The following is a 27,615-nucleotide window of genomic DNA, read 5'->3' as shown; positions in this document are numbered from 1 at the left end:
TCGAAATTATATACATGATGTACATGTCCTTGACTTAGGGTGTGAAATCGTATTGTGGTTAACATGTGGAGTTAAGATAATCTTAAGGGACGAATTGCTATTGCTAACGATAGATCTCGACATATAGATGGATGGATGGGTGCGTGGTGAACGAGTTAAGTGGCCGGTTCGCACCCCGGTGATTTGTTAGGTATATACATATATTCATAATATTTACGTATATTATTTATCAATTTCATTGTGATCTCATCTCCTTTTTCTACCCTTTTTCTTTTCCCTTTGGAAACCCCCACGATGATGCGACAATGCCCCTCGCTATATGTATCACATTCACAGCTATTTGTCAAGTTGCTTAAGAATTAGCTTGGAAGGAAGGGGTTTAGGTTGGCGCTGCCAGCGGCTTTAGGTTTTGATATCGGATAATATATATATCCCCTGTATATTTATATTGTACGCTACAGAAAGGAAAGAAAAGAAGAAAAAATGTAGTTAAAAAAGGCCTTCAAAACTAACGAAACGAAACGAAATGGGAAAACGAACAAAATACAACAAAAGTTAAGGTAACGGGGGAGGGGGGGGAGAGAACGATAATAAAATAAAATAAAACAGGCGCTCTAATCTGGACATCGAAGAATGGCGCCCCTGCACGAATGTGCAAGGGTTGAAAAGTAGCAATGAATCATAAGGAAGACGCTGTGGAGCGGAAAGTGATATTTAGGAACGAGCTAATTCTAGATTGCGCAGGGTGTCGTGAAAGCGTAATGCCAGAACTAATATATTTTCTTTTTTCCCCAGTGAGACCGAGGGTCATTGCTCATATGTACCGTACCTAGTAGATCCCATTTGTAGCCATGAGTTCAAGACTTCCTTTTCTTTTTTTTTAAAAAAAGGGCTAAATAATATTGAATAGATAAAAGCTATCTTGGGCCGAGTTTTTCGAGGGCACGGGGACCTTGTTCTTGCCATTCTCCTTTGGAAATCCACATGTTGTCTTTGTCTGAGAGCTGCATTGCGTGGGAAGGAAAGAATGGTTAGTCTATAGGTCATAATACATAGGAGCTAGGAACGGGGGAATGCTTACAAGGTTCGCAAGGACTGCACCCCCAAGGAAGACCATGTGTCTTCTTCGAGGTGGATCTTCGATGCGGACTTTGAATTTCTGTATATATCGAAGATGGTTAGTGTATGAGAGTGAGTTGAGTGGGAATAATATATCGAGCATCCCCCTTTCCAAAATAAGACTCACGTTTAGTCTTTCTGGATTCCCTTGCAGCACCCTTGTCAACCAGAGTTGTTTCAGCTCTTTTTCAAGTCTCGACGGCAGGCCGGGATACATGCTGCTACCCCCACTAAGAACAATAGCCTTGTACAAACTACTTCTCACATCAACATCTGCGGCTTGTATCGTGTTGAATAAAAATTCTGCTATGCCAGGTTGTTCGACATCAACAAGATGCGGTTGGAAGAGGCACTCGGGCGCTTCAAATCGCTCACTACCAACTCTGATCACTCTGCCATCTGGAAGAGTATATGATTCTACCAGCACGGTTGTGTCTTCTGAAAGACGTTGATCAAGCTCCAGGTCGTAGGATACATAACAGAGCTTCTCTTTGATTTGGCGCACTGTCTCAAAGTCAGCAGTACGGTTAAGTGCGTAGCCGCGGCGGAGAAGGAGAGCAATGAGGTTGCGGGTAACATCGCGACCAGCAACATCTAGACGGCGTGTTAGGTGATTTAGCACAGTGGATTCGTAGACCGGCACGATGTGTGTGACGCCGTCGCCTGAATCAACGACCACACCGCTGCTGAGACCTATATTTTTCGTTCCAACGTCAGGATTTTTCACATCCTTGTTCGCATTTCGCGGGGTCCATGGCACACCTACCTTGTGCATAAAGGGCCAAAACCGCCTGTATAGCAACATATACTCCTCCAAAGTTGTAACCCTCAAACATCACTTCGCACATCTGTTCTCTGTTTTTAAGGGGATTCATCGGTGGCTCGGTCAGGAGGATCTTCCGGCCGGTGGGATCAATTTTCATTTTATCGTAAAACGTATAATTCCATAGATGTTGCATGTCATCCCACTTCTTTACAATTCCATTCTCCATCTATAAATGAAGTAGCACGACGGATTAGCGATCCAAGCGCATCAAGGCAAACATTAAGAACAGGCGTGAAGATAGGAGAGGGACACATACAGGATAGCTAATTTGCAGCATTGATCGGGCGGCAGCAGCCTCATCACCACACATAATATCCTTTACAATAATATCTCCAGCCTGTTCCTCTGATCTGAGAATCGGCCGCCCCACTATCGAAGGGAATTGGTGTTCGGGGAAGTTCTAGTTCAATTCGAATTGGAACCCCAGTATCAGCGATAGATGTTCATAGAGGCCAAGCACATCATCGGGAAATCCCGTACCTGTCCCGCATATCCGACTTTCAGGAAGCCAGTACCTCCATCGAGAACTGTATATCGCGGTGTTAGTGGCTGTTAGCTGCGGGGAAATGAGGTTGGGCTTAAATATACCAATGGGGGCCTCCGCCATGGTCGCGATGCGTTATATCGGCAAACGGCAGACTGAAGAACTGTCCACAGGGTAGATATATAACGGTGGTCGGAATGGGTGGTTCGTAGCGGCGTTGTCTGTTCAATTTGTCGGAGTTGTCTGGGACTGAGGGTTCATGGAGGTGACGATGTGGTTCCCAATGAGGTTTAGCGCTCTTCCTCCTCGAACTCTTGATATATCTTGTCACTATTGAGTCGACAAGACGGCTACAGCACGTTATTTATCCTAGATCTTTATGGATATATTTTCAAGCTAGGATTCCGCCTACACTTTGACTGCTGTCTCCTCGACCACCGATTTCTATTGTGGATTCACCGTTTTATCACGCATTGGTTCAGAGAATAAGGAGGGAACTTTCCAACCATATAAAAATGAAGAAAAAGACAAGATATATACAAATCCAAAGCAAAACACTGGAATGATTAAATGAATAGTAATAATTAAGAAAATGAAAAGAATAAAACCAGAACATATGACTTCTGTAGAAAGAGAGAATTCAATTCCTTAATTTGGAGGTAAAACAATGGAAACGCTTTTCCGAGCCCTTCTTGGTGCACCCTAGAAAGTATTAAAAATATTGTCATCCCCAAGGACACACTGAAATGATAACCATGATCTGGAAATGAAGGGGGAAAGAATAAGACTGCTATGCCATATTCATATTTTCTCAGGCCTACCGTCCTCCTTATCTTACCCATTTTATATACCCCGAACCTATACATACATATACTACTGCAAATTGCCCAGGCAGCTCACAAATGCACAAGCATCATTCCTCGAATTTTGCTTTCATTTCATTTTGATTTTGATTCAGATATATTTTTCTGGTTTACTTTGTTTTCATTTTCAAGGTGGTCATTTCATTCTCTTTCATTTCCTTTGTTTGAATGTTAAAATATACACAATCAGCATGACCTTGATCTATGAGCATAGTGATAGATCCTACAAGGCCGTAAAAATTAATATAGGGTTTTTTTCTCCTCTCCTGACAGGAAGGCCCAGCGAAGCAAGAGTTTATGAGCGCATGATAATTGGTTTAGTTAATAACGAGTGATACTCGTACATTTTAGTGCAAGTAGTAAGTATGTATAGGAACTTAGACTCATGATCCGAGCAGTATTTTTCTCTCCGTGCTTCACTCAACTGATTTGCCAGCCGCAGGATTCCCGTAGTCCCTCAATTCAGGAACGATCCTCGTCGTATCGACGAGGCCCGGATATGCCCTGGCAAAGACCGGACCCAGGGACCAGTTATTCAAGTTCCGCAAATGCCGCTCAAAGACCGGATTGATAATGAGCTCTTCGGAATCTGATGTTGAGAGAAGTGTGTCGGTCGCCTCGTATGGCCAATTTATGCTCAGCGTCGTGGTGTATGGGATGAACCAGTTTTGAAAGTCGTAATCTTGGTACGAAGCAACCATACGATCTCGCATGCGTGGCCAGGGAAGGTAATCTATCCAAGCGGGATGTGGTGTCATTATTTGGGAAGTGCGCGGGGTGAGCCATTCCGGGAGACGGTCGTAGTTCTGTTGAGTCGGATATATCTGCCAACGCATGAGGAGGAACATCACGTACAGTACGGCTACTTGCTCGGGAAGATTGCTGATACCTGGGAATTTGCTGAGAATGTCTGTGAAGACTTTTGAGAGGGGGTGAGAGTATGCGCTTTTTGCGGGGTTGAGGAGAGATGAAACGCTGGGGTATGGCGGTCCTACAAGAATTTGTTTGGATGCGCCCTCTGCCGCCTCGCGTTGGCGAGTGTGAAGAAAGTCCAAAAGAATGAGGTCCACGGGACAAGTGGGATCCACATTGCGAACTGGGACCGTGTAGGGGGCGATGTTTGGGTCGAAGAGATCATTTTGAGACGAGTGAAGATTGCGAAAACGGGTCGAATCGTTAAAGGCTGGAGAGGATGGGTTCCGCTGAGGCTGGGGGATCTTTGGGACGGGTCGGGCGGAATCCACGAGGAAATTGAACCCTAGTCTTTCTCCCGATCCCGAGAAGTCTAGTCCATGCGAAAGTTCCTGTCGTTGGGAGTTGAAGCCATGGGTGAGTGGGTACCGGGGTTCGGGTTGACCTGTGGAAACGGAATTCGCATGCCAATTTGGGCGGAGTGCATATCCTGGAGATTCGGTGGTTGAAGGAGAAAGAGGCTCCATGCTCCGTGGGGAATTGACAGCGCACATACCCGGCCCTGTACCCAAATCCAGACTCTCTGCTGCTGTGCGAAGAGAAGAGTCTTGGTGTGCTATCGTTGAAAGACGGGATGCCTGGAGTTCAGAATGAGAAACGGGAGAGGGTGGTTCAATGTGCGATTCGGCTGACCATGGATGACGTTCGGAGCCAGTGCCATTGGGCGCCGCTATGTTATCACAAGAACGAGAAGTGATATTTTCTGAAGACGGCGGAGGGACACCATTTACAATCGGCTGGATCATCGCCATCACGGATGAGAGAATCCGCCGAATCTCCTCATTTTCCTTCTCGACTGCGCGTTTCTGGCCCAACGCAGCCTGAAGATCCTGGTATGGTTGTTGCGAGGTTAGCTCGCGCACCCGCTGTTCCAGAGTCTCAATCTGGGCTTTTGTCCTTTGCCTGATTGCGCGCTGCGCCTCACGGTCATTCGCTCGCTTCTTCGCCAGCTGCTCCGGCGTGAGGTTGGCAACACCACGAGACGGTGTAGGGACGGCGGCCTTTTTCTTCCTCCCAGCCATCAAATTGGGATTGCGTAGCATTGGGTTGCCTTTGCTCTCCGGGGGAACTGCGGTCAGGCTGTAGGTGGCGTTGAGGTCGGAATACGTCGACTGGGCAGGGGGGCCATCGTTGGATTCATGCTGGCGACTGTAGCCCGTCATGCCTCATCGACGGAATGCGAGCTAGCCCTGTGAGAGATATGAACCATTCCAAGCAGTTTGCAGGGGGTTTATCCCGGTGATGGCAAGGAAATATATTCTTTGCTCTGTGGATGCGATATTTACTGAAAAATCCCGGCGTGCAGGGGGTAGAGGGGCTCGATTCAGGGACTGAAGTACATAAACCCGCACACACAAACAGTGAAAAAGAAAGTCAAGCTCTTCCTTCCTGTCACAAAACAGCTGGTAGAGCCCCGGGCAGTCTGCAGGCAAATTGAGGCCAGCCAGCTGAACGATCAATAGAGCTTGCGCCGCCTCTTGAGGCCGATGAACGTCGAGCCGCGGTAGTTTCTCGGCACTGCTTGTCCACAGCGCCACCGACTCTCTTACAGCGGGGCGATCGAACAACATTCAGAATCGGACACTACATTTCAAAACTTCCTGTTGGCAGAAGTCTGGTTGGGGTTCTAGATAACTACTAGCACATAAGTGCAATTCTGGGACTCCCTGGAGCATCGCCATTATTCCCGATTTCGGCTCACCACTCGAACTCTGTCTCAGTAGTCTCTCTCGAACGAGTGAGTTAAGCCAGCTCCTGATTAACGCGTTTCTTTCCCCCAAACACTGCCTCGGATCGTCAGGTTAATAAGATAGGTAACTGGCAGATTAATTACAGTCAAGTACCCCAATATTGCAAGGTGCGCGATCTGATTTGAGCAAAAGCTGGATGCACTCCCGTGCCGAAAATATTACGTCTTCACTGGAGTTTCTCGAAAGAAAGGACAAGCTCTCAAAGCTACTCATCCCGCTTGAGAGGATGCAGCGCTTACATTTGTTGACTTCGCTCCGTCTGTGCTACCCAGGGTGCTCTAGAAATCAGTTTAGAAGAAACTCAATCTCCCAATATCTCTAACGTTATCTAACCCGACAGCTAGATGCAAGCTTCCCAATCAGTCTGAGCATCGATTAGCTGCCATGGGCTATTAATTCCCTATGGCACACTGCATTTCCCCCGGCTGATATGCATAGCATAAAAGAACATTCATTAGCAGACCTCGCGATTCTCAACACATTATATCGATTGTCGGAAGGTTTATTTCAAGACGTATACCTACAGTACATGTGTTGTCCATCTGGAAACAGCTCGGACCTATAGAAGACGTTGTCGAACTTTTTACGTCTGCTATTCCGCCTATCAAGCTGAACTGGCTGGTATAAATACACGCCTAAACCAAAGGCTCCAATCTTCAATTCTCATATCCCAACTCTTAGCAATGGCCTCGAAATCATAGAAATTCACTCATTGTTGTTTTTCATAATTCTTCACCTTGAGCAACGGTATCTTCCTGCGAAGCCACAAGCATACATGTCAATGTTAATTTGATTTGTCCTGTACTGCTTAGGAGAGTTAAAACCTGAACTCTCGTCGCCCTGGGTACGGAGCCTTGAGACATGACAAGATTTCGAAACGCATGCACAATCAAATATTCACGTCCGAAATCCACGCGGATAGGCTGCATTTCCTAACAGACTAGAGTTATTCTCTCGTGTTTCTGACCCTTCGAAACACAACTATTAGCAATGAATAGCCAGGGCTATGCGGAAGCTTACAAATACGGACCTTCTAGAACTACACCAGTACACGCAATGCGATCCATAACTTCTTGTTTGAAATCATCAAGCATAGGCGGAACCTTCAGTTAAAACACCAGGAGAGATATCTGGAAGATATGAGTCTAGCTAGATCTGGTACTAGTGTCGGAAACATATTTTGATATAACCACCTAAAAAGTCCCCGAGTGGCGTTTTAGTTTGGCTCTTATTGGCCAACATCGACCTTGATGAATATCTACTCCAACTTTCTAAGAAAAGAAGTCAGAGAATCCGATATACGCAGTATTGCTAAAGGTATGGGGACCTTAAGAGAAGGAAATAGGCACGTATACGGCGTAGGTGAGAGGAATTAGGACTAACTACTGAAATAGGACGAAAGCCGTTTTGTGGTTGGTCATCTCGTTTATCAACCGGCGTGCCTCGCAAGCTCGAACTGCATAGAGCTTCCCTTCGAAACATTTAAATAGGACCGACTTTCCCCCTTCTCAAAATATTATTTTATCAGAGAAATCATTGTTTATATCTCTAGCTTCCATGAAACTCATATGTATATGTACATATACATATATGCTAGCACAACTTTGTCGGTCCGTTGCTTTCCATCATTTCAACCCCTCGCATATCTATCGCTTCACAAGCCTCTCCGCCCAAGAACTTCTATTTCCAACCATGCCATCTGATCACTCACCATCCCCAAACGTTGCGAGAACCCCAGGGACATTGGCTGCTGCCAACGAAAAGTTCTTTAGGTAGGATCAGAACATATAGCCCAACGAACTCTACCCCATCAACTCATCTGCCGCCGAACTCTTAGAGAACTTATTCCAAACCACCCCAATCTAGTAACTCTGCCAAATACATCTTCAACGAACCATGGGTCCTAGACTTCCACGCGAAGCTGCGCGCATATTTAGAGAAGAACATTGATTGGTTGGGCATTGCCAATGATCATGCACAAAGTACTAAAGTTGCAGAGAGGAAAATGCTGGATTATGCTTGCGGAGATGGATTTTTGACCAAAGTAAGTTTTGGCTTAGCTTTCGACTTATGATGCATATAACTAGTGGATGTTTTTATATGCAGTGTCACGCTTTCCCTGATCCGAGAAGATGTACCAAAAGCTTACCATTGCAAAACTTACCATTCCAAAGATTTACCAGCCTTTTTTTACCAAATATGTCGGTATCGACATTGCTCCCGGCATGGTTAAGAAGTACAACGAGACTGCCCTGCATCTAGGCCTTTCTCAGGAGAAAATGTACGCGGTGAAGGGGGACCTCTCGTCCGGGTCTACCCAAGAATTCTCCAAACCAGAAGATGTTCCGACAGCCGATCTATCTCAGGAGGAGTTCTTCAACTTCGATTTCGCGGGGGTAGCCCTGGCGCTACATCACATGGAAAACCCGGAGGCCGCGATTGTGAATTTGGTAAAGAGGTTAAAGAACGATGGCGTGCTATTGGCAATAGATTTGCTACAGCCAGAAGAGCCTTCAGAGCCGAAATGCGGGGAAAGGAAGGGCTGTAATCACCACCATCATCATCGCTGCCATGATGATAGCCACGGCCACAGTCACGATCATACCGATGCTGCTACCACTTCAAGCTCGCCTCAATCCGGAGGGGACACTATTTCTCACGACCACCCGACTTTCTCACTTGAGCGAATGAAGAGTATGTTTGCCCGTGCTGGGCTGATTGATGTAGATATCATCCTGTCTGACTGGAAGTTGGAGTTACCAATTGTGAAGGATCCCAATACGAAATTGCTCTTTGCGAGGGGGAGGAAGCGCAAGTCTGAGGTTTTGGGATCAGTTAGAGAAACGTGTTCGGGAGGCGTGAGAACTTGGAACGGACCGCTGTCAAGATGTGTTTTGATGTCGCATTTTAAATTTTGAAATTGATACGAGATGTCTTTTCTTGGAGTAGTCTTGCGGAGACCTTCTACAATATCTTGAAAGGGTGACATAATGAAGAGATGTGTGGATACTAGGTCAAATATAGGCCTGCACCGGGTATTTCATATCGTATCCGAACAATAAGTGATTGTTTAAATCAAAGTCCATTTTTGACCACTTGTAGTCTCCACAATGCACTTTGGAATACAGACCCCAGACACCAGACAAATGCTGGTATTCACAGAAACATTGTAAAAAGGCTCAGAGAGGGAGGAAGATCGAGCTTAAAAAAAGTGTGGATGAAATGAAGCATACCAATGATGTGTGGCACTACTAGATGTATACATTACGCGTATCGGAGAACTCATTTATTGCTACTAAATCCATATCTATATGCTAGAAGTTGGGAAAACGTCAAGGCACATGGATATACAGTGAAGTGAAAGTTGAAATGCGCTTGAAACGTGATGATAAGTATATCGCGAATCCAACCAACAAAAAAAGCAAAAAAAAAAAAAAAAACGGAAATAGTGAGGAAGGAGGCAAGGAAACAAAAATCATCGATGCAAGCGGATATAGCGGTATCATATATATCGTATTTACGTCCATAATGCGGAAAGGGGATGATCATTCAACAAAAATCGGGCTATAACACTGCCTGATGCAAACATCCATATAACAATGGAGCAAAGAGATGAGCATAAGGTTATTCATACCGCTATAGAACTCTCAAGAACTGCAATAGAGATACTCGATTCCAACTGGGTATGAAAGGGCTACTCGAGCATATGTCCCATTTTCCCGATCTGAATGTAGAGATGATTATTAGTTATGAAATAGAAAAGGATGAAAAGCTATAAGAGAGATAGGAAAGGAAACGCAGTAAGACATGAAACCACTCACTTTAGTCCTCAGATACTCCTCAATTTCCGAACTCCGGATGCCTTTCTGTCCGCCTGATCGCCATGCCAGCGGGATCATGGGAACTCTCTCCTTCACAATGACTTCACGATTGGGACCTTCAACAGCAATGACTTTATCCGGGTTATTCGTTAATAAACGAATCCCATTATTGTTCTGGGAGTCAGCTCCCAGCCCGAGATCCACAAGCATCGCGGTTGCCAAACCATAGCTGCGAGCATCTGCAGGGTGTCGAAGTATAAGATTGGCCTCAACGGTGTCATTCCCCAGATCTTGCAAATTGTATGCCTTCAGCTTCTCGCTCAGGCCAATGCCACGGCCCTCCTGGCGTAGGTATATAATCACGCCACCGGCGCTCTGCGCATAGGATGAAGTGGCCTCCGACATTAATCTTGCTGCTTCATCTAATTGCTCTCCACAATCACACCGTGCCGACCACGCGGTTTCGCCTGTGTAGCATTCTGAGTGTATTCTGACAAGAGGAACTTGTGCCGGTATCTGCTTGCTCTGATCTGCCATTTCATTCTTCTGCACTGGCCCATCCACCACCTGCCCCAGGGAATCCACGCCACCCGTTGAAGACTCCTTCCGCGCAGCTCCCTGAGAGCCATACGAGCTTTTTCTGTCAACCATTCCTCCATCAACCCTGCTATTCTGCCTCCCCGGATACAATCTCCCCACATACGCCCCACGAATCATGCGATCCATCTCCGTCTCCCCGGGTCGCACTCTATTCAAACTCCGGCTCTGAATCGAGCTTCCAAACACGATTGCCAAGTGTTCCTTATTATCCACATCATTGTGATAGAGATGCAGAAACATTTCCGCACCCCCCGTTGTCGGGATACGCGCACGAACGATACATTCAACCTTTGGTAGGCGTGGTAGCAATTTGGGTGGCTTCGTATTGATCATGCGATCTCTATACTCTGTTGTCGATGACGACAACTTGGTCGGCAGATAAGCATTTGTGAGGCTGTAAGGGGTAGCTGGAGGGGTGAAAGCGGGTGAAATAAGGGAGTGTGGTATCGTAGGAGTGTTCGTTTGACTGGGGATTTCGAGGTAGTCGTGCGTACTTTGGGTGCTGCCGTCGCTGAGCGATCGATCGCGGGTCGGTGAAGAGGGAGAGGATGTACGCGCATTGTTCAGGCCTTCGGGAAGTGAGTATTTGGTGGCCGTCGGCTTAGTTGGACGGAGGGGCCGCGGGGAGAGGCATGGGGAGGCATGAGAGGGAAGCTCTGACATTTTGGAAATTACATTCAGTGCAATGGTTGGAATTTATAGGGTAGCTATGGCATTAGCACACCCAATACAACAATGGATAGGAGAATGAATCTTGGAAAGGTTTTATGTCAATACCACGAGCGTGGAACAATATTTCGAATTTGTCAGTCATGATGGAGCCTCGGTCCGGCTGAGTCAGCCATACATACGCTTCTGACGGCGAAGTTAGGTTCCAGGATGAGAACGGTGCTGTTAGGAATTCCTAGACGGTATTCAAGCCGACCCCAATTCGCAAAATTTGAAAGTTAAATTGTGTGGTCCTGATATTACTAGTCCTTCTTCATAGGAAACATAAACAGGATACCACCGTATACAAAATTCAATAGAAATAAAAGACATGCAAGTCGATACTCCAGTCCCAATAGCACTTGGACCCATATCAAAAACCCAATCCCACCTCCTGTATCCAACACCACTAGGTGTGCCAATCCTAGAATGAGATCGCAACCACACCCGAAACAAAACCAGAGATATGAAACACAAACGAATAAGTGCTGCTACACAAGTTAACCGTACGTGCACTCCAATGGACAGTACATAGAAGTACCGACTATGAAGAGGCCGTGTTGTCAAATAATAAGGCCAGCCTTATTATTTTCCGGGAATGTCGAGCACAAAGCGGCGGTCGACATCCATCTCCTTGTCGTCCTCCTCTCCCTCAAACTTCAATCGATATACGTCCTTCTTGGAGCCCATTACCTCGGCACGGTAAAATGTTGTGGTATCGGGATACCTGGCGAGGACTTGCTTTCCAACGGAGAAAGAAGGCAGTGAAGCGCCGACTTGGGGAATGGGAATTAGTGAAGCTGCAGATGTTTTATAGACCGCACCTTCCTCGCCGTTTTCGCTGGGTTCCGGATCTTGGACATCGTAACTGGGGCTGTTGTCAACACAAAAATGAAACCCGGTGGAGCTGCTGCGAGGGCTTACCGTTTCTTATGACCTTCCCCCGCTATGCTTTTGATGATACATTGTATGCCTTCACCCTCCACACCCTGTTGCTTCTTGTTGTGTTTGAAAACAACTTCTGCCCCAACGAATAGATGTCCACTTTTTTCTGCTGCGGTACCTTTCGTGCCCTCACCTCCATCCTCACTCTTGACAGAAACCGCTTCACGGGCTTGGTTGCTTGAGACGCTAGCGCTTCTATGGGTGCTGCTTTTGAGCCGATTTAGCTTATCGGCCATCGAAGTGGTGGGAGAATCGGAAGCTGGGGTATCAGATTCTGTCTTCCGTTTCCGTGGCTTGCCAGCGGGTCCGGTGCGGGGCTGAGGGTCAGCCTCGGACGCTGAGCGTAGGGCGATTAGGATCTCGAGGTTTTTAATGACATCTGCTGGCTCATCACGTAAGATAGCACGTTCCTCTTCGCTGTACTTGTTTATGATACGCTCGTAGTTTTCCATTTGTTCAAGCTCAGATGGCGTGGCTTCTGAAACCCAGTCATTAGCAGATAGTTCCCCCCGCCCCGCGGCCTCCCCCTCCCCCCTCCGCGCCCAAAAAAGAGTGAAGTTTGTCCATGCGATCTGAAACTAGCTAGTGGACTTTAAGATTGCAGAAGGACATAGAGGAAACAACTGTGCTAGAGATGGAATAGTCAAATTCCAAGGGACAATCATAGCCGATTAACAACAACAAGTATTCTAACATAGCCACACTGATACAAGATAAAAACAAAAGTTGAAGAAGTAGAGGAGGAGGAGGACATGGGGAAGGAAAATAAATGTAAATTGTGCACTCACTTCGGTTGGCTTTTGTAATTTTCTCCTTTAGCGCAGCTAGTTGGAGCCCTGGGACTTTTTGTTTCTCATTTTTCTCAGCAGCCTTGAATATATCTTGACGTATTCGATTCCACATTTCAATTTCCTCATTGGCAGCCGCACCGTTGTCCCGGGTGGGAGGGCCTCTTGGTCTGTTTCGTGACATTCTCCGCTCTTCACGTTCGGAATTCAACTGAAGGTTGCTGAGGGCCTTGGGGCCCTTCTTGCTCTTTGCTTTTGCCTGCTTTTCTTCAGCTTCCCTGGCTTTAGCAATATCAACAGCTTCCCACTCCGAACCTGATAATACTTGAAGCTCGAAATTGCCCTCTGTTTGTTTGCGTGTGCGTACTGCCGACTGGGTATGTGTAGGGGTATATGCCGTAGCACGGACAGAGGCGGGTAAGGATGGTTTTGGGCTCGTCGCAATCCCACAACCGCACTCTTCTGGATTGAGCTCACCGCTCTTGCTATCCGATCCTCCACAATCTGGGGTATGTATCCGAAGTGTTGCCGAAGAAATCAAAGATGCTGGGATCGCAGGAGTAGCTGATATGGTACGCCCATTTCTCGCGGAGAAAACGAGGGCCGGTACATGGACGTCATCATTAGCCCTATTCGGCAGCCGGCGGCTTTGATTGGGCATTGTAACAAGGTCTAGCCTTAGGGCTTGCTCCAGTCACGAGAGCGGAGTCAGGTAAGCTGGGGATTAGCTAAGCTAGGGAATCCCCTTCACGCCCACGTCACTTCGCATTGATTGAAGGAGTGGACTGAAGAGCAATTGTGTTAGTTGAAGATACAGGGAATAGAAACGCACAACGGCACTGTTACCTTGATGCCTTGTTCCTGCTAATTTTCTATAATCAATTGAGCGGCAGTTAACCTTTCCTGAACTCTTCCACCCTCCTCCTTCAAAATGCAGGTGCCCCTCTTCCGGCTGCAGTGTGGTAAGTTTCATTTTGAACTTGCGGCCTCCAGCCATTGTCTGCTGCTGACATTGCTTGCTATTAAATAGGTGTTAATAGTTACGATTGGGGTATATATTCATTTTTATAACCTCTCTATATTCAATCCTGTCACTCATGTTGCGGATGTCATCTAGGCAAGATCGGCCAGGAATCTGCTGCGGCAAGGTACGCTGCAGCGACACCTTCAAGCAACCTTTCTATCCAGGATGAGAGGCCGTATGCAGAGGTACTTTGATTCCGATTGAATGGTTTGGATCTTGCTTTGTCGGACACTGATAGTTATTTTTACCTCGCTAGCTTTGGATGGGCACCCATCCCTCACTGCCTTCCAAAGATTTCGAAACCCAACGGACATTGCTGGACCTGGTGCAAGACAACCAAGAATTGATGTCGCAAGAAATCACTAGGCGATATGGAGGGAAATTGCCTTTCCTCTTCAAGGTTCTTTCTATCCGGAAAGCGCTCTCGATTCAAGCACATCCAAACAAAAAACTGGCAGCGACACTTCACGAGAAGGATCCACGGAACTACCCTGGTTAGTAACTCATTGACAAATATAAACCCTAAATATCGATTAATATCTCCCCCAGATGATAATCACAAGCCGGAGATGACAATTGCTATCACACCTTTTGAGGGCCTCTGTGGCTTCCGGCCCTTGGCTGAAATTGTCCATTTCCTTCGTGTCTTAGAGCCCCTAAGAGAGCTTGTAGGGCCGGAAGCTGCTGAGACATTCGAAAATGCAGTGCGTGGGCAAGAAGTATCCACAGATCCTATTATCACGGAAAGGAACAAAGCTGCTTTAAAGACTTTGTTTACAAAGTTAATGACATCTACACCGGAGTCCATATCTGCTGCTGCAGCGAAACTTATTTCGGTTGCCAAAGACTTTCCAACCACATTTGCCATTTCAGAATCGACACCTTCAACCAATCCTTCGAACCCAGAGGAGTTGGCGGCGGTAGCAACACGCTTAAATGGCCAGTTCCCCAACGACATTGGGCTGTTCGTATTTTTCTTCCTTAATTTCGTCAAATTGTCCCCAGGTGAAGCGATGTTCCTCAAGGCAGATGATATCCATGCATACATCTCCGGAGACATCATAGAGTGCATGGCCTCGTCTGACAACGTCGTTCGAGCTGGATTTACACCCAAATTCAAAGATGTTTCCACCCTAGCGAACATGCTCACCTACAACTACGCGCCTATCGAAGAACAGAAGATGGAGCCCACGGAATACCCCTATATGACAATGAACACGGTTGCATATTCAAGCAATTCGACATCCTTGCTCTATAACCCGCCCATCGACGAGTTCGCTGTCGTCAGGACAGAGCTGAAGCGCGGCGGTGCTAAGGCGACCTTTGAAGCCATCAATGGCCCCAGTATTCTCATCTGCACAAATGGTCAGGGAAAGATAAGCGTAGGGCCTGCCAAAACAGAAGAAGTCAAGGAGGGTTACGTGTATTTTATTGGGGCAAACGCTGAGTGTGTCCTAGAGAGCACCGTGGCAGAGGGAGATGATCAGCCGTTCACTACTTTCAAGGCGTTCTGCGAACTCGACCGCTCTGAGGATGTTGTTAATGGGCGCTTGTGAAGCCGGAATGCCTTGTTGGCTGTTCATTGGAACTTCCCTTTCCATTTTCTCTGAGAGATATCATATTTCCTCCGTCTTCTATATACATTCAATATGCCCCCTTCTGACCTGAGGTTTAATATCAAAACTACTATTTTGGGACAATAGAAGCAATTATCGATGTGATGAAACATTTTGTTATATCCTGAGCTCTTCTTGCGTAGCTGGTGGGATAGACCCAGAGAAGCAGCTGTTTGAATGCTTGCAGACAATGCGGAAATTGAGACAAAAACAAAGCAGGCGATATTCATCTCGTATTTCTTGAAAAATCAGTAGTTAACTCTTCCTCCGCCTGCACAACAAAGCACACTAGTGACGTAATTTAACTATATGCCAACTAGCTAACCCTAGATCGATCGGTAACTCTAATCCGATCTCAACCTTGAAATTAGAAACCGCGGCTTTACAGGGTAGTTCCAGTTCAAGCCGAGGAACCAGGACACGATTGCCTTGGGGCTACTGGTGCTTCTGCTGCCATGAAGACGACCCTTTCACCAAATTGTAGGCTTCGTGGGCCTGGCTGGACCTCGAGAGACCCTGATCCACCTCCAGCACATGCGAAATGATATGGTAGCCCTGTCCTTGGCTGGTTGAATGATATTGCTTACCCGATAATAATAATATCCTGAAGATATGGATGGTGGGCTCACAGTTCATGGGAAACGGGGATAGCCATACAAATCGCCCTCCAGCCCTCAACATTTATTTCATTAATTTGCAATCTAGCGTCCCCTTGGTTGGAGCTCGTTCCAGCTCCGATTGACAACGGCTTTAGCCAAAATATGGCTTAGATAGTTGCTCTTGTATTCATTGCAATTTGTCAGATTCATACCCGTGAGAGAGGAGACATTTTCAAAACCGAGAGATAAATATCGAAGAGTTAGTACTTGGAAACAAAGACATCGATTTCTTCCCAAAAACTGTTCATTTGGAATTGGCTCGAGTTGACGAGGGAATCTGCTAACTTTGTCTCTCAGACCCTATCAAGATGGATCCCGCCAGTTATCCCCCTAAGCTCACTGTCGTTGAGAAGTTGAATATGATTTCGGCTGGGCTTTCGTTGATTGCAAGTGCAATCAACGCGGCCATCGCTGGCGTATTTCGCGGACAGCGCGGGCACAAGCATTACAACAAGCATGTCCGCTATGCTGTGATCAGAGCAGCGGTTACTCGACTTTCGACACGGCAGCTGCAGTAAGTGACATAAATCTTTTCCGGAACATAGCTGCCTAAAGACCCTAACAGGGTCTTCGCCTGCAATCCCGCTATTTACGTATTTCTCATTTGATAGCCTCCGTTTCTAGGGCGCTCAACCCCCTCACAAATCAGGCATATGAACTGTTCGCAACAAAAAATGGTTTCACACCGCAGACCGTGCCGTTAGAGCATGGCGCACAGGGCCATTGGATCGGGAATAAAGACGCGAAGAATGTCTTGATTTACTACCATGGTATGCTTCCTGAATCATCCGTCCTCGCAAACACCTGCCGTGTATTGTTCATGTATCTTTATACCTTTCGACATTAACCTGCCCTTCTCCTTGCATCATAGGCGGCGGATTTGCAACTGCGGCTGGTCCTGCATTTTTCCAGCTCCAATATGACGTCCTGAACCAGCTCAAGGCTGCCGGCAAAGATATCGCCATCTTCTTCATTACATACACCCTCACTCCGCAAGCCGTCTACCCCACCCAACTTACGCAAGCTGTCGAGGCACTCCGTTACATAATTAATACAACCAGCCGTAGCCCTTCAGACATTTTCATCGCAGGCGACTCCGCTGGTGGTAATCTCTCGCTTGGCGTTCTCTCCCATATTTCCCATCCGCACAAGGCAATCCAACCCCTGGAACTTTCTGAGCCCCTAGCCGGCGCCTTGCCTATCTCGCCATGGGTCTCGTTCTCTCTGGATTATCCCTCTGTCGAGGAGAACAAGAATAAAGATATACTTGTGCCCTCGGCCCTGGAAATGTGGTCGTCACTGTACGCTGCAGGCTCGGAGCCGGATAATTATATGGAGCCGCTTAGGGCGCCAGCAGATTGGTGGAAGGATCTTAAAGTAAGGGATGTGCTGATTTTGACCGGCTCGGATGATTTATTCCGTTCCCCTATTGAGCAGTTCGTTGAAAAGTTCAAGGTCAGTGCTGTGTTTCCCTTTTGTTTTTTTCGGTTTTAATCAAGCTTGGAAATTAACCCTTGATGGTATGTTCTCCTGTCCCAAACAGACCGCATTCCCGAGCACGACTTTCGTTGTGGGCGAGGATGAATGTCACAACGGCCCCATCATATCTTTGATGATCGGTGATCAATCGGAAACAGAGCAGGGGAAAGCATATGCGTCGTTTTTGTTGTCGAAACTTTGATGAGCGGAGTCCGACGGATGGTGGAGGCGCAGAAATGTACTGTACGTAGGGGGTCGGGATGATGAATACTGAGTTCTCACCGTGGTGTCGAGTAGTGGTGTAAATCGTGTAGCTCTGAACTGCAGCCAGCTAAGAAATTAAATCCATAAATTTTCACATATACAGGTTGAGTATATTGGAAAGACACATTGGCATCATTTCAGTTTATCAAGCTCGATTGTTCTATAGTTTAAACGGCTTGAACCTGGCGAACTACATAAGTGGACACGGAAAGAAAGAGTATAGACCTGAAAAAAAAGGACGAAAATAGCAGCTGAATATTTTTTTTCAAGAAAAATGAATGATGTTAACGTAGAAATGGAAGTGGTTATATTATAAAGAACAGAAATACTATGAAGACACCTTTGCTGCGTACTTCGATGCTGCAGCATCGAAAAATGCGCTTTTCTCAGCCAGGTCAGTAAGGAATGGGTGATCTGGTTGTGCCTTTTCAAGAGATCTTTGAAGGCAATTTCGGCAGGAGAGATGATTTGGTTAGCTTTGGTGATACGCTCTGGTGTCCAAACGCACCCGCTTTTCCAACACTACAAACGCTAAAAGAGTTACTCACGATGTTAGCTCTGTCGCATCTTTCCCGCTCAACACTTTCAGAACAATCGAATTTGCAATTAATTGAACGTCGTTGGGGTATTTCTCCAGCGCTGATCGGAGAGCGACTTCTGCCTCCGGCAGACGACCTAGGTGTAGTTCAGAAACGGCTTGGCCTACGATTGAAAGCGGTGACGATGTGTTAGGCACAGAGGCAAGTTCTTCGTAGACGTAAAATGCGGATTGGTATTTTTCACCACCCTATATTGTTTGGTTATTGTCAGAAGAATTGTTGTAGGTAAAATTTGGGAGGTCATCTAGGAATCTCGAGCCATACCACTCGCAAGCCCACCCAGGACTCAGCCAAGTTGACGAGAAGCGAATCTTGAGCCCACCGTCGTGCGGCCTGGACTTCCTTCAGCGCAAGATCCGTGCGATTTTGTTGGAGGTGGATTTGGACAATTAAGGCGACGCTGGAAAGCAGGATATGAGAATTAGTGTGACGCTCGAACAAGCACGGAACATCTATTCCAGCAGCAGCGACGACATAATAGCTGTAGACGTCATGGTAGACACGTATGCCACTCACGCTTCAAGGCTGCCCTGATGTTTCGATAATAACGACAAGGCGTCCTCGCTCTTCCCTTGGGCCTGCAGCACTGTTCCTACAAGAACCTGAGTGGTTGTATTATCCGAGTGATTCGTTATAAGTTCCTCTGCTCCTTTTAGTGCTTCAGCTTCGTCTCCCGCAACATGTTGCGCCAGCACCTTAACAGCTGCCAGATCAGGTACATCTTGATCTTGGCTCTCAACATCTGCAAGGACCTCCTGGGTTTGTCCGAGTGCGATTCTAGCACGCAGTTTAAGAACACGAGCAGTGAGGCTATTTTCAGGAGAGAAAGAGGAGGTATCGAAATCGACTACTTCTTGATATTGGCCTTGGTGGAAAGCATTGTGGATGTTTAGGAGCTCTGGACGGTTCAGGCGTCAGTTGTGGACAACCAATGAAATGGAAAAAGGGTGGAGGAAATAACTTACCTCCTTCAGCTGAAAAAGGGTCCATTTCTCGTTTCAGCGTTTGATTAATGTAAAATCGGTCGGTGTAATCGTGCGCACGGGAGAATGCTCTTTGGCTGATCTAGTCGTATGTATGTACTGCCGCGGCACTCTTGCTGTGAACACATTTGGGAAAGGTTGCAGCAAGGCAAAACCTAAAATAGGCACTACCGAGCATCTGATGTCGATGGTATTTCCAACCTCCCCCAACGAGCCCCAATTCGATATCCAATCTACACAAGCAGGAAGAAATAACAACAGCGCGGAATAAAAGACTGCAATTTTCGACCTACTTATTGCGATCTATTATTATATACAGGCCCTTTGCACTCCCGGTACCTATCGATAACCAAAAACGACCATGATTAATCCTTCCGACTTGCGATTTTTCCAATTTACCAAACCATCCAGCGCCCGATAAACCAACTCCCACAAATTCATCGCGGATTAAAAGGATTTCAAAAATAAGACTTTTCAAAGTACAGAATGGCTGGTGCAGCAGAGTGGCGGCTAGACCTTTGGAGCCCCAGCAGATGATATCAGTTGATCTGATCTCGCTTTTTTTTATTCCTCCAGACTTCCAATTCTTGTGCTTAGTAGGCGTATCCGCTTCCTAATATGCTTTGCCTTATACGTGGGCGAAGCCAGATATTTTTTGTGATTATAGGACCAGGTCCCCTTCTTTTAAATTGAGACAATAGTTTTCCCCCTCGAATTCTGCATTTTCCCAGATGCAGGACATTCAATACCTATATTGACACGGCATAACAAACCATAGATCTAGCGCCTATAGATGTCTATAGACATCTAGTCTCTAATTCCTTTCTTCATTGATAAGACTTTCGTCGCACTGTTCTGTTTTCAGAGGATTGTCGACAGAATTCCCCTTCTCCAGCGGTTGATTCAAAAGCGAGTTTGATAATTCAGGGGTCATCGTTCTGCTGTGTATTGTAAACGGCTCCCTGCTATTCCTTGAAGAGCTGGGCATAACAGCACAGTTTGAGCTGCTGCTGCTAGCGTCATTGTGCGCGTTGCATATTCCTGGGAAGTGGTCGGGGGAGATTGCTGGAAAAGCCCTGACCATGTTGAGTAGGTACTCTGACGTACTGTTCACTGCATACTCAATAGGCGGGAAGCCTCCTACTCTGTTCTCCAAGTCGTTTGCGATGTCATCCAGCACAGCGTAAAGACGTGGTAGTTTCGTCAGCCCAGTGTGGTTGCCGTATCTGAAGACCCGGGGATCCGGTGGTGGGATGCTTATTCCCTGACTCCTTGTGGATCCCATCTCTCCAACAAAAGGCGGGAAACGTCTTGACATATTGTTTAAATACTGGGTATTCTCGGTCACCGGATACTCGATACATGGGAAACCATGGTTTTTGACGTCTGTGGCGATGACATCGAGCACCTCACTAAGCGGCGGTAACTTCCATTGCACACTAGCAGCAGATCGAGGGTTATATATGGCAACATCTCCTCCGCCAAAATTGGGAGCAAAAGCAGTTGCGGCTCCGTTACTGCTCCTCCCCCTGATATTGATGTTCTTAGTGAGGAGGTTGCCATTCTCTTGTGCCGACAAAAAGGGAGCTTCGGGACTTTGAGCGGTGTTCGTTCCAGATATTGAATTATACGCGTCACGGTGGTTGGAGTCCACTGGTGAAGGAGGACACATGGAATGTGTGACTTTTCCGCCCTTGTCCTCGTTCCCTTTCGGACCCTTCTTTCTGACCTTTTTGATTTTGGATCCCATTGTTCCTCGCGTTCCAAGATTATGACTATCAGAACAGAGGCAAACGGTTGCGGCGATCGACTGAACGCGTGCGAATGGATATGGAGGACCAGTTGTTTTTCAAATATGAAGGGTTATCGATGCTAGCTGAGTTTCCAGAAGCATATACTATGGAAAACAGTTGAAGATCAGAATGAAGGCATCTCTTCCGCAATGATTTTATATGAGAACAGACCGAATATGGATACAGACAAAAAGAGGGCAAAATGACGACTTTTTTTGTTTCCCCATAACACGATTAAGTTGGGCCCTTGCTAACCTTTGTCCCCAGTTCCTGCCCTATACACTTTACCGTGGCGTCTCTTACCTCGAGGCGCTGCTTGCCCCTGCCTAAACCGGAAGTGCAGCATCGAAATGACGACATTTATTTCCCCCAAACACTTCTTCTTTCGCCCTCGAAAGATGGCCCGAGGCTTCTCAGGATATAGAAGGCACGACTCGTCTCCCCAGCAACATACGAATTTGGAAAGAGATGGGCTCCTCGTCCCTGCTTCCCCAATCCGGAGCTCGTCACGTTCAGGGATTTCAAAGACTGCGAGGCTACAAGCACGGATCCCCATGCAGTCCTTCAATACTTCAGACTCAGGGTTGCAGTCTCCCTGTCTCCAAGCAAAGATCCAAAGATCCCTAAGGTCGCTTCAGATGGTTCAGAACTTCCATTCTCATTGACGCTTTACACCGAATACCTTTTGCTTAGACCATGATTATAACTATGCCATGGAACGTAGAGAGCCTGTGTGAATGAAATGGTAGAAAGGAAACCACATGAGGATGCAGACTCGATTTCGATGGATGGGCGATTGGATATCGTTGGGGGTTCACCCAGCTAAGAATCAAGGTCGCCTGTATCTACATGGACCTATTGCCACGGTTCTTTTCCAGGGTCGTCACAGACTGGTGAAGCAGAATCTTACTGGACCGTTGAAGCTGTAAAGCTTATACTTCTCAGGTGATTTAGCACAAGCTATACAAAGTTCACCCCCAAAACCAATTATTACTCGCGCACCTTCCAGGAGAAGAATGCAACCACCACCTTCCTTATGGCTTGTGGCCAATTTCTTTGGTATCTCGTGCTTCTCAACCAGCGCGACGCAGGTGTGGGTGTTTCCATTCGTGTGATCAACGGCAGCAGGTCATGCAGGTCATGTAAGTAATTACATACCATCGGAAAACGATGTCTGCAATATTCTAGGGAAGCCATGCCGAGTAGTTTGTTGAGGCGCAAAATATTGGACGATTGGGCTTTCGGGAAGAGGGACAATAATTTCTAAATGGTTTACAAACCAACCATTCAAGGAAATGCTTATTTTGGACGTTCAAATGTTATCTCATACTTACACTGATCAAAGATTGCTCTCCATACTGGATATCGATATAAACAACATCTCACTTCCGATGGACTGCATCATTGATGTAGTTGTCTGATTCTCTATGAGCAGCAGCAGATGCTGATGCAATCAATCCACAATCAGCCCTTTGAGTAGCTCTGAGCAATTCCATCTTAAGTCAGGGACAGCAAGTTTATATACAGGAAAAGGAAACATCACAGTCCTCCCAAAGTCACAATACTTGACTAAATACTGTTGATGAAAAAAGTTCACTCCGTGCAATATTGAGAGAGGCGATTCTCATATGGCTTACGCATGCTAGATGATTTCAACAGATTGTGCAGGAGATATATGTGTTAACCTCTAGTAACCGTGGTAGTTAAAACGTTAACCAAATTTCAATCAAAAATATTCATTACATGGTTCTGGACATATTTGAATGTGCTGTACTGTACCTCTCTTAATAGAACACCTATGTCTTTTGTTTATGAAAACAAAAGATGAGAAAGTGAAGAGATAGATACTGTTTGAGCAAACGTCATAAACTCTTGTTAGATATATTTGGATATGTTGTTCGTTCCAGGCCAAGGGCGGTGGTGGGATGTACCCCAGAAACGGACTATGCAACACATGCATACAGCAGGCTTACAGCACTGACATGGAAAATAAACGAACAGTACGTTTCCGCGTACCCCTAGTACAATTCCCATTATCACTCCCGTGGAGAATTTGCGTGACTCGGGCCCCTTATCCAAACATACACATCTTACTGTTTCTTATTCCGCTGAAAATTAGCAGACGTGATTCCAAATATGAATGTGTAAGAATATTGTGATTCGCTGCAGTGGGTGGCTTTGAGGTTTTCACGGCGAAGATCCAAGCAGTAGTTACTGTCGTCCAAATGTCGTAATTAATTATTTATGAAAATATGGTCTCCGAATGTAATTGTAGGTCCTCTCGAAAATTCCCCATAAATGAGGTTATCGTGAACTTGGTATATATGGCCATTTGGCTAAACCCGCAGGTCAGCCCTCAAAATGTTAGTTTTCAGTTGTATCAAGACTTTTGAATTGCAATTCCAATGGAATTACATGTATTTTGATAGGCAGGGGTGAATGAGGTCCGCATAAGCATCTTTCCATAGCGGTTACGTGTTGTCTTCCAACTAGCGTGGACATTGGCGTTTCCGGGGACGAGCTGGGTAGCCAGGGGCCCCAACGACTGAGGGGATTTGGGTAGCGGAAATGCTGGTCCGGGAGCATTGGGCACGCGCGATTGCAGGAGACCGAGCCCTGCGGCCTATGTCGCGCAGGGGATGAGCTGGCAGTGGAAGAGGGGAAATAAGGTCCATTTGAAACCGGTGTTGATAGAAGGGCGACGCTCACTGAAGAGGTGATATTTCAAGACCAAATGAGGTAGCCCAGGAGCATCCTGATTGGAAGTACTTCCACAATTTGGTTAAGGTAGTGCTCTTCGCAGCAGGAGTTTAGATATTCCGAGGCCGATATAGGGAAAGAATTCAGTGGCGCCATATCTTTGATTTGCAATCGGTGGGATAGAAGGAATCCATGTCGCGGGAAGTTCTTTGTGGTACATCAAAACCTGATCGATTTTCCCATGGGAACACTCTCTCGAGAGGGGTTTGCAATCCCGCATTGCCACTCCTCTACAGCTCTCCACCCCAGTCTCTTTCCTGTTTTACCTATGACGACGTGCGTGTTGGACGGATTCCTTGCTGATATTCTCTTGGGATGTGAAGTTGATCTTGTGATAGGGCTTAACTGTGAAGAGTCGCTGAGTCTTTGGCTTTCAGAGAGCTTGATTTGACAACAGTTAGCAAGGGTATACTGTGAATACTGATCCATGATATGTAGCATTTCGCAGATATAAGCTCGATAATCGTGCATGCCACTAGGCATACTTATTAGGCGTCGGTTGAGGCTTCATGGGCGTTGGCTAGCTACTGAGCCAGCACAGGAGCCCCATATTTCCGCCTGGAGAAGAACGGTTCACCAGGAAAGACTCCCTTGAGCCTTCCGGTTCGATGTGGGACCCATCATACAGTACATGCGCTTTGTTCGACCATAGACGATGGTGTCAACATAGGGAGATTGAAAACAACCTGAAGGTTATCTTGAAAACCGCAGAACATGGGATAGACTGATTAGACTTGGGGTACCTTGTAAATTGAGCGGTGAAATAACCGAAATGTCAGCGCCGTTATTGCGTCATAGTTACTACCTTGTATCATTGGTGCCTTTACCACCATGTCAACAGCAAATGATTCCATCCCCTGTCAGTGATTTCCTACAAGCTTCGTCCATTTAAAATGTAGTTTTAGCTGAGCTTGTTTGGAGGAGTTGCATATCCTGGCAGAGTAACGTGTCAGTTCTCCAGATATATCTTCGTTAAGTTCCCTTCTCTCTAAGCTTTTATTGGTTATGGTGGGATGTCAGACCAGTCAAAGCGGTTGCTCAAGTAACCATGTGGCATATTCTAACCCTGATCAACAAGGAGGCAATTTATGATTGAAGATCCGTTTTGCGACGGCTCCATAAGCATGATTCCTCAAGATGACCTCAACTCGGAGAAAGGATAAGCTGCAGCTACAGCGATGTTGCTGTTAGGAGATAGCAGTAATTGGTCCCGTGTCTGGGCATTCACAAAACCCTAGGAAACTCGTCGTCGTCTGGAAGGGACTCCATGCATGTAGCCGCTGCCCTCCCTTTCTAACCGCGCCGGCAGCATTCCAGGAGAGGGGAAGAAGACGGGACACCGGGGAGTAGAGAGTTGCGTATGACAAAGCATACTGGCGCCTGTGTCGAAGATAGACTTCTCCTCTCTAAATTTCACAACAAATATTTCGCGATTTGACATATTCCTTTTTGCTAGTGTGAAACCTCCCTAATTAAAACTGGGCCTGTTACCTGTAATAATTCTTGGGCCGTAGCACAAGCCCTTCTGACAGGAGGCCGTTGTTGAGTAGTAAAAATCTTGGCTCAACGTTCCCGCCCTCCTCTATTGGTGATAACGAGATATAAATTTTAGGTCTCTTGGCTGGTATATCATTCAGAAGTCAAATATTTGCGGAGCCGATCTTCAGAAGATTAATCCCCTCCCCGAAGCAACTTGGGATTCTTAAGATTAAAACGCAAAACGAAGTTGTATGAAAGCCATTCACTACCACTCCGCACTCGACGCCTGCCTCCACTTCATCCGAAAGTCCACAGTTAATAATTGTCGACATTGATTGCTAATTGCTGACAATCCTCTGTAGCTGGTAACTAAGAAAGAAGATGACAACTCCGCACTTCAGTCGAAGGATTCTCTGTCGGAATTAGACGACCTATCCGCAGGCGTATCATTTGACACAGAGCTGATTTTTGCAAGGTTTTCACTGGTGCGTGGCTCTGTTGGCTTTCATGTGGTAGTTAGTGAGCATTTGAACTCAATCTCATTTCATCCTGGGGATGGGGAAATAAAGTAGTTACCTGTCATCGTGAGAATTTCCGATGCGACAGGGAAAGACAAAACCACCCATGTAGCTTTGAAAATAGCTCGACTTAGTAACTAACGACGCCAGTCATGAATGTCAAATAACTAGGACAAAAACAGAAATAGTGGGATGGCTATTTCTCCAGGGTGTGGTTAAAACCGGGGTTAACAACCGAAGTCGGTTATTCTGTGGATAGAAAAACGAAGGAGAACATGAGAAGAAAAAGCGACATGCTGTGGTGGGTATCTACCACACATTGAAAAGAAGATAAGGGTGAGGAAGAGTAGCGACTCTTGCTCATCGGGGCACAGAAATAGTGAATAATGTCATATCCTTCCCTCCAAGATATCCAAAGACTGTGAATTCATGGAGCTGTGGTGGAAGGGGAAAAATGCCCCATACGGCCATACCAAATGCTGTGGCGCTGTCAGCATTTTTATTGTCGCCGCTATCACTCCCACATTCATGAGAGATGGAATGAAGTTGGTTTCAAGATGAATGAAATGCTCCAGCTGGCAGCTACTGAGGCGACCCTGTCGTTTCACCTAAATCAAGAGTTTCTCTTACAAAATTAACTAGTTGTTTGTATTTATTTGGATCATCATGCCAATAATTAATAATTAATAATACCAGACTCACCTGAAACTTCAGCGGACAATCACAGTATCAAGTTGATCCAAGGTGACAATGCCGCTCTTGGCGGCATACAGGATTCCCGCCGACAGTTTCCGCGTCGGAAGCAGCCCGGCAAGAGACCAGCAATGTGTTGAATTACCCCGGATTTTTAGGGTGGAGAGCCAGCATGTCCAGTCCAAGCGCTCTTGACCCCTCACCGCGTCGACCAAACCAGCCCGCGCCGATAAGTTAGTCGTAGGCAATCGTAGTCGCCATATTGAATGTGAGGAGAAATCAGCAATCCCTGGTTTTGTATTGGGGCGATGTTACCCTGTCCATCTCCATAATACAAATGACGGTGGCTGCAAATCAACCCCTTCTGTGTGGCTCGAAATAGCCCAGTGTCGAATCCTTGCAGCCAACAAGCATTGCGAAACCTGCTGAACTGTCCGCAAACCAATCGTCACAGAGGATCACATGCTACGTAGGCCCACGCAACGGTGGCACCAGGCAAGGGGACGGTGGGAATCATCAGAGAGGACGTACTGCTCAAAAAAAAAACCATTCTGTTTCATATATGGCTCAAAGGAGACAATTCCTCGGTCCTGACTCCTGAGCTGATGGGCTGAGCTGAGGCATTTACGGCGAGATTAGTCGCAAGCTGCCCAGATATTAGTGCCCAGATATTAGGTGTGCCAATCAATGGTTGTTGCCCATGCCCGCCAACAGGCCGCTGGCCTGGGCAGGGTTAGTTAGTTAACTGGTAATGCTTAAATCATCTTCCGCCACCGCCAGGATTGAAATAACGGCTTCGCTCGCCTGATTTAAGCATAATTTTGCAAATGAGGCTGCTGGGGTCCCGCGCATGTGGGGCCTGGCATCTTGA

The 27,615-nt window shown here is 46.6% G+C and overlaps 13 protein-coding genes across 13 annotated transcripts in view; 5 read left to right on the top strand and 8 right to left on the bottom strand.

The window, feature by feature from the left end:
* The window catches only part of HCBG_05583 (uncharacterized protein), a gene marked incomplete at both ends in the record, with an annotated part of 1,435 nt that extends 1,245 nt beyond the window's left edge, over window positions 1-190 (top strand). Inside the window, one exon of the mRNA XM_045432632.1 lies at window positions 128-190. Coding sequence (XP_045286748.1) covers window positions 128-190 — 63 coding nt within the window. The remainder of the gene's footprint in view (window positions 1-127) is intronic.
* A 221-nt stretch (window positions 191-411) lies between these two features.
* HCBG_05582 (endocytosis and membrane growth and polarity) lies at window positions 412-2,552 on the bottom strand (the record flags this gene model as incomplete). Its single annotated transcript, XM_045432631.1, has 7 exons — window positions 412-1,004; window positions 1,082-1,159; window positions 1,247-1,812; window positions 1,886-2,111; window positions 2,202-2,345; window positions 2,426-2,472; window positions 2,534-2,552. 7 exons carry the CDS (start codon window positions 2,550-2,552, stop codon window positions 918-920), a joined length of 1,167 nt encoding a protein of 388 aa, XP_045286747.1.
* A 1,156-nt stretch (window positions 2,553-3,708) lies between these two features.
* On the bottom strand, window positions 3,709-5,427 carry HCBG_05581 (uncharacterized protein; the record flags this gene model as incomplete). Its single annotated transcript, XM_045432630.1, has 1 exon — window positions 3,709-5,427. The coding sequence occupies one exon, from the start codon at window positions 5,425-5,427 to the stop codon at window positions 3,709-3,711; it is 1,719 nt and encodes a 572-aa protein (XP_045286746.1).
* A 2,720-nt stretch (window positions 5,428-8,147) lies between these two features.
* On the top strand, window positions 8,148-8,933 carry HCBG_05580 (uncharacterized protein; the record flags this gene model as incomplete). Its single annotated transcript, XM_045432629.1, has 1 exon — window positions 8,148-8,933. One exon carries the CDS (start codon window positions 8,148-8,150, stop codon window positions 8,931-8,933), a length of 786 nt encoding a protein of 261 aa, XP_045286745.1.
* A 339-nt stretch (window positions 8,934-9,272) lies between these two features.
* On the bottom strand, window positions 9,273-11,217 carry HCBG_05579 (GTP cyclohydrolase II; the record flags this gene model as incomplete). Its single annotated transcript, XM_045432628.1, has 2 exons — window positions 9,273-9,739; window positions 9,837-11,217. 2 exons carry the CDS (start codon window positions 11,097-11,099, stop codon window positions 9,710-9,712), a joined length of 1,293 nt encoding a protein of 430 aa, XP_045286744.1.
* Window positions 11,218-11,368: 151 nt separating this feature from the next.
* HCBG_05578 (SAGA-associated factor 29) lies at window positions 11,369-13,538 on the bottom strand (the record flags this gene model as incomplete). The annotated part of the gene is made up of 3 exons (XM_045432627.1): window positions 11,369-12,012; window positions 12,069-12,567; window positions 12,878-13,538. The coding sequence occupies 3 exons, from the start codon at window positions 13,536-13,538 to the stop codon at window positions 11,730-11,732; spliced, it is 1,443 nt and encodes a 480-aa protein (XP_045286743.1).
* Window positions 13,539-13,664: 126 nt separating this feature from the next.
* Window positions 13,665-15,457, top strand: HCBG_05577 (phosphomannose isomerase; the record flags this gene model as incomplete). The annotated part of the gene is made up of 5 exons (XM_045432626.1): window positions 13,665-13,839; window positions 13,908-13,928; window positions 13,995-14,086; window positions 14,158-14,395; window positions 14,451-15,457. The coding sequence occupies 5 exons, from the start codon at window positions 13,809-13,811 to the stop codon at window positions 15,455-15,457; spliced, it is 1,389 nt and encodes a 462-aa protein (XP_045286742.1).
* A 1,027-nt stretch (window positions 15,458-16,484) lies between these two features.
* HCBG_05576 (alpha/beta hydrolase fold protein) lies at window positions 16,485-17,857 on the top strand (the record flags this gene model as incomplete). Its single annotated transcript, XM_045432625.1, has 4 exons — window positions 16,485-16,690; window positions 16,801-16,946; window positions 17,048-17,631; window positions 17,720-17,857. 4 exons carry the CDS (start codon window positions 16,485-16,487, stop codon window positions 17,855-17,857), a joined length of 1,074 nt encoding a protein of 357 aa, XP_045286741.1.
* A 126-nt stretch (window positions 17,858-17,983) lies between these two features.
* On the bottom strand, window positions 17,984-19,594 carry HCBG_05575 (epsilon-COP; the record flags this gene model as incomplete). The annotated part of the gene is made up of 5 exons (XM_045432624.1): window positions 17,984-18,356; window positions 18,468-18,706; window positions 18,783-18,918; window positions 19,035-19,416; window positions 19,484-19,594. 5 exons carry the CDS (start codon window positions 19,506-19,508, stop codon window positions 18,248-18,250), a joined length of 891 nt encoding a protein of 296 aa, XP_045286740.1.
* Window positions 19,595-20,315: 721 nt separating this feature from the next.
* On the bottom strand, window positions 20,316-21,251 carry HCBG_05574 (uncharacterized protein; the record flags this gene model as incomplete). The annotated part of the gene is made up of 1 exon (XM_045432623.1): window positions 20,316-21,251. One exon carries the CDS (start codon window positions 21,249-21,251, stop codon window positions 20,316-20,318), a length of 936 nt encoding a protein of 311 aa, XP_045286739.1.
* Window positions 21,252-21,544: 293 nt separating this feature from the next.
* On the bottom strand, window positions 21,545-22,491 carry HCBG_05573 (uncharacterized protein; the record flags this gene model as incomplete). The annotated part of the gene is made up of 3 exons (XM_045432622.1): window positions 21,545-21,917; window positions 22,144-22,217; window positions 22,453-22,491. The coding sequence occupies 3 exons, from the start codon at window positions 22,489-22,491 to the stop codon at window positions 21,545-21,547; spliced, it is 486 nt and encodes a 161-aa protein (XP_045286738.1).
* Window positions 22,492-25,067: 2,576 nt separating this feature from the next.
* Window positions 25,068-26,239, top strand: HCBG_05572 (uncharacterized protein; the record flags this gene model as incomplete). Its single annotated transcript, XM_045432621.1, has 5 exons — window positions 25,068-25,096; window positions 25,372-25,412; window positions 25,667-25,782; window positions 25,896-26,052; window positions 26,223-26,239. 5 exons carry the CDS (start codon window positions 25,068-25,070, stop codon window positions 26,237-26,239), a joined length of 360 nt encoding a protein of 119 aa, XP_045286737.1.
* Window positions 26,240-26,761: 522 nt separating this feature from the next.
* On the bottom strand, window positions 26,762-27,158 carry HCBG_05571 (uncharacterized protein; the record flags this gene model as incomplete). Its single annotated transcript, XM_045432620.1, has 2 exons — window positions 26,762-27,033; window positions 27,104-27,158. The coding sequence occupies 2 exons, from the start codon at window positions 27,156-27,158 to the stop codon at window positions 26,762-26,764; spliced, it is 327 nt and encodes a 108-aa protein (XP_045286736.1).
* Between the last annotated feature and the right edge of the window lie 457 nt (window positions 27,159-27,615).

Source organism: Histoplasma capsulatum (genome assembly GCF_000150115.1).
Source record: "Histoplasma capsulatum G186AR genomic scaffold supercont2.7, whole genome shotgun sequence".
Taxonomy (NCBI): Eukaryota; Fungi; Ascomycota; class Eurotiomycetes; order Onygenales; family Ajellomycetaceae; genus Histoplasma; species Histoplasma capsulatum.
This window is presented reverse-complemented; position numbering and strand designations above follow the sequence as displayed.